Source organism: Acyrthosiphon pisum, unplaced genomic scaffold (assembly GCF_005508785.2).
Source record: "Acyrthosiphon pisum isolate AL4f unplaced genomic scaffold, pea_aphid_22Mar2018_4r6ur Scaffold_16082;HRSCAF=16741, whole genome shotgun sequence".
NCBI classification, from domain to species: Eukaryota; Metazoa; Arthropoda; class Insecta; order Hemiptera; family Aphididae; genus Acyrthosiphon; species Acyrthosiphon pisum.
The window spans coordinates 6,168-11,109 of record NW_021764967.1 but is presented as its reverse complement, the minus strand read 5'-3'; the positions used below and the strand labels follow the sequence as shown (position 1 = coordinate 11,109).

Sequence of the window (4,942 nt, the reverse complement as noted above, 5' to 3'; positions counted from 1 at the left end):
CCAGTCCCTCGTTTAACTTTAATATTCCTATTCCACTTAATTGTATATTCATTGCCTGGTCTCGATTCTCGCACGAGATAGCTACATTGTCGGTTGTTTTTATTGTATATATCCAAGCGTTCTGGGGGCCAATTCTTGAATCGCTGTGATAATTTATCACGCGTGATATTCATGAATTATCTCACAAATATCGAAATTATCGTATTTTGGTATTCTGGAATCTATTTTTGATAATTTACTATGATAATAAAAGTGATAAATTATCACTAGGCATTATGCCGGTGAATTTGATTATCACAGTTATTTCATCATGTCATAATTTAAATAAATTGATACATACAGGACTAAAAAATCTTATATTTTATTTAGAACCTAATTGTTTACAGTTTATTTTTTATCTTTTTATTCATTGCATTATTCTAAATAATATTATAATAATCTAAATTAAAATATTTAAACTTTAAAATATCTTTTGGTAATAATGGATGAGTTTTATGTAGCTGCTCTAGAAAATCTCGAACGACAAGAAAATGCTCTAAATTATAGAAAATTAAATCACAAAGAAAGGTTTGATGCTTTTTTATTGCCAGATGATGTTTTTATTAAAAATTATAGACTCAATAAAAATTTAGTGAGATATGTTATAAACATTCTTACTCCATTTCTGATAGAACCGACAAGAAAATCTGCTTTAGATATACAAACTAAAGTAAGTAAATAATACATTTCTGTGCCTAACAATACCTAATTGTAGGTGAACATAATTATTAATCATAAATATTAAGTTACCTCTGCAATACACTTAAAATTATACATCTATTAATGTTTATAACAATTATATTTAATATTTTCAAGACATTCATCAATTAGTTTGTTAATTATAATTTAGGTATTTATAGCTTTAAATTTTTTTGCGACTGGTTCTTACCAACGTCCCGTTGGAAATAGTCATTTAACATTTGTTTCCCAGCCATCTGTTTCGAAAGCAATTGATGAAGTAGTAAAAGCTATGAATCAACCAGAAATATTTAATTACTGGGTAAAATTTCCATCAACATACGACGAATTACGACAAACAAGAGAAAAGTAACCTTGACCATAGATATATTTTAATAAATATAATATAATAACGATATAATAATTTTTTTACAGGTTTAATAATAAATTTAGTTTTCCGGGAATAGTGGGCATTATTGATTGTACCCATGTTGGAATATTTCCCCCCAAAAAAGATGATCCAGATCATCCTGAATATATATATATGTAAATAGAAAAAACTACCACAGCATTAATGTCCAGCTAGTACGTGTATGATTGATCATTACATTGGTTAAATAATAAATTTTATGATAGACTATAGTAATAATATGTTATAATTTCCATAGTAATACTTCTTTATTTATTTTTTATGTAGGTATGTGATTCGGATATGAGAATAATTAATGTTTCAGCATTATTTCCAGGGAGTGTGAATGACGCCTACATTTGGAACAATAGTCAACTAGAACCTATTCTTAGAGAAATTAATAACCATTACCCTGAAGGATTCTATCTTTTAGGTATGAATATGTCCTAGTAGGTAATAGGCACTTTTCATTACATTGGTAGTTTTTATCTATATGAAAGTTAGATTTTCTTTATATTATAATTTATTATCCTATAAGTTATTTATTACATAATTGAAAAATTACTAATATGGGTTACAGGAGATTCCGGTTACCCCTTGAGACCTTGGCTTATGACACCCTTAACACAATATCAACCTAATACACCCGAAGAAAGATACAATCACAAATTTAAATATGTTAGAAGTTTGATTGAAAGGTGTATTGGTCTTTTGAAAATGCGTTTTAGGTAAGTTAATATTATTGTATTATTGAAATTATTAACTTATTTATAATTTTAATACTTAAAAATATTTCAAAATAGGTGTTTGTTGAAACATAGAATTTTGCATTATTCACCAGTAAAAGCATGTAAAATAGTTAACGCTTGTACTATTTTACACAATATATGTATCCAAAATAATATACAATTTCAACGAGATGATGAAATTGAAGAAGTGGAAGAAATCGACTTAGAAATGTTTGAAGCAGTAGACAATGAACTAGGAAATAGACAAGGAATAAATGAAGAGTTATTAGCAGGTAGAAGGATGCAGCGTCGTGTCATAAGATATATTTCATATGAATGAGAAATAAAAAAAAATGTATTTTACCATTAATGTAAAATTTAATATGAATAAAAATTATAAGTAACTCTCAGGTAATATAGTACAGTATTTTGTAAAAGATAAACTCAAGATAATAAAACAAAACAAAATTTAAAAAATAACAAATCATTATGCATGAAAACTTAATTAATACATTTAAAAAAACAAATTTAAGTAGGAAATATAATAATAATAATTGTATAAAAATGTTAATCATTATTATCAAGCACTCTTAGTTACAATATTACAGCCTTTTGTAAATTTTTAACACAACAAAACTATTAAATCATATATATATATAAAACTTAACAAATTAATACAAAATACTATATCTGCAATATATTTTGAACTATAGCATATTATGTTTCTCACTTGCAAGTACTTGCCTCAATAAAAGTTGGTTTTTCTGTTCCAGTAGATGAATCTTTTTATCATAATAATTTTTTTTAATTGACAATTTTTGTCTTGCTATTTCTACCAACTGTTCAGTAGCTGTTAAACTCTTTTGTAGTCTTACCGCAGCCATGGACTGACGCTTTTGGGATTTTTTTGGGTACTCAATTGCAACAGAATCCTGGATTTTATCTTGTTCTGATATATCTGCTTAATATATTTTTCAAACAAAATTATATATTTAAAAATATAATAAATTTAAGAAAAGCTATTCAATTTTAAGTAAGATATTACCTAATCTTTTTTCCTGTTCAAATGGTAATGTAGACATGTTTTGCACCGTAATAATATTAAAATTATTATCAATTGGTTCAATATTCTGATTATCGATATTAATTTCATAGTCTTCAATGGTCAATACATTATCATCAATAATGGTTGTATTGTCTTCAATCCTTATTTCATTACCTTCAATAGCTATTTTATCGCCTTAGACAAAAGAAATTTGAAACTCAATTAGATGTAGTTTATTTAGAATTACACATATTTATCAATGAATATTATTTTTATATTATTACCTATTGTTTCAAAGTTACTTTCACCAGGAAAACTAAAATGAACATTCGATTCTGCGACACCGATATGTCCAGTTATAGTTGTTGGATTTATTAGCGACAATATTTTGTCATCAGTTTCATTTAAATGAGTTGAACAACTTGGACCCCCTCCAGTTTTATTAGAATATTTTTTTATTTGAAAATTCTTTCCTTTTGTTTTAGTTTTTAGATCTGCCCATGCCTAGAAAAATAAATAGTTATAAGGTACTCATAAGGTAGGTTAGGTTAGCTACCTAGCCATAAGGTAGACATATAGTTGTTAAGTATGTTGTTAAGTTTATTCTTAAGCCTTAACTATACAAATATTATACATATATTAGTTATTACTTACTCTTTTCCATTCTTGAGCATTTTTCTTGCCCCCTGGAATAGAATTTAATTTATTCGCAATGCTATTCCACTTTGCATCTGCAACTTGTTTAGTAAAACTTTGTGAAAATTTACCGGATCTTAGCGCATGTTCTTCTGTAATACTCGATTAACAGCTCTTTTTGGGAAACGGACATATAACCTTTCCTTTTTGTTTTTATATCGTTTTCCATTTTAAATTGGTAGCCGGTAGGTAATAAATTTACTAAATTACGTGTATACGAAATAAGAATTTATTATTTAGTAAAATTGAATATTTGATTTTTATAATAATATAAATAATAATTTGAATATAATAATAGAAAATTACTGATAAAGTGATAACACAAAGTAAACATTTGATAAATTATCATAACATTGATATATTATCACATACTATGTTTTATTTTCATTTCTCGTTCAAGAATTGATATAGGTGATAAAAAATTATCGTGCGTGATATATAAATTGATAATTATCGTATTTGATAAATTATCACAGCGATTCAAGAATTGGGTCCCTGATATTTTAATTTATGATAAATACTACGAGTGATGTCTAAATAATGTATTGGGCACGTGCTAGGTATGCCCGATGGTTTAATAAATAATTCTACTTCGCATGGAAGTTCACTGGCCCCTAATCTTAATGGTTGTGTCTCCGGACATAACGTTCCCATATTAATTTGTCTACACATCAATAGTTGGCTAAATGATAATGTTAAATAATATTCATGTGTTTTTGAAATAGCTATATACCCATATTCAGGTATTATGTGTATATAATGATCATTTTTTATTACTGGTAACGGTATTACGTGGAATAATGTTAAATCGACTGAGTTTATTAGTGGTATTATTATTTCAAATATTAATGATTCATTTATATAGATTATGTTTAACTTTGACATCTTACTAAGTTCATATAACGATATTTGATTTAAATCGAACGGTAAGCCTTGTCCTCTTGGAACATTTATTGAAATATCTTTTAATTGTTTACGTAGTTCCATAGCAGATATTACGCTAGAATGTATTATACCACCTTGGGCGGCTATTATTACTTCGCATATTGTGTCGGTTTCGAAACTTAACTGTTGAAAAATTAAATTTATTATGCTTATCTGTTCGTTAATATTACTTTTTGCTTCTACGATATCTAAATTGATTATGGTTTGATTCACAGTTGTTGCCATTCGATTGTATAATATACCAAGTTTATTTATCTGACCATCCATATGGGTTGCCTCTTTAAATGTATTCGCGGTTGCTTTTAATATGCTAGTTTGTTTTCTACTATTTTAATAAATTATTTTGGCTAGCCTGTAATCTTTAATTTGTTATCATATGATTCTGCGTCGGTATTATCTATG

At 26.8% G+C, this 4,942-nt stretch overlaps 1 protein-coding gene across 1 annotated transcript; it reads left to right on the top strand.

Moving 5' to 3' along the window:
• The first annotated feature begins 1,423 nt into the window (after positions 1 to 1,423).
• On the top strand, positions 1,424 to 2,264 carry LOC100570175 (putative nuclease HARBI1). Its single transcript, XM_029491915.1, has 3 exons — positions 1,424 to 1,559; positions 1,707 to 1,854; positions 1,930 to 2,264. Exons 1-3 carry the CDS (start codon positions 1,430 to 1,432, stop codon positions 2,192 to 2,194), a joined length of 543 nt encoding a protein of 180 aa, XP_029347775.1. The 5' UTR covers positions 1,424 to 1,429; the 3' UTR covers positions 2,195 to 2,264.
• Positions 2,265 to 4,942: the final 2,678 nt, after the last annotated feature.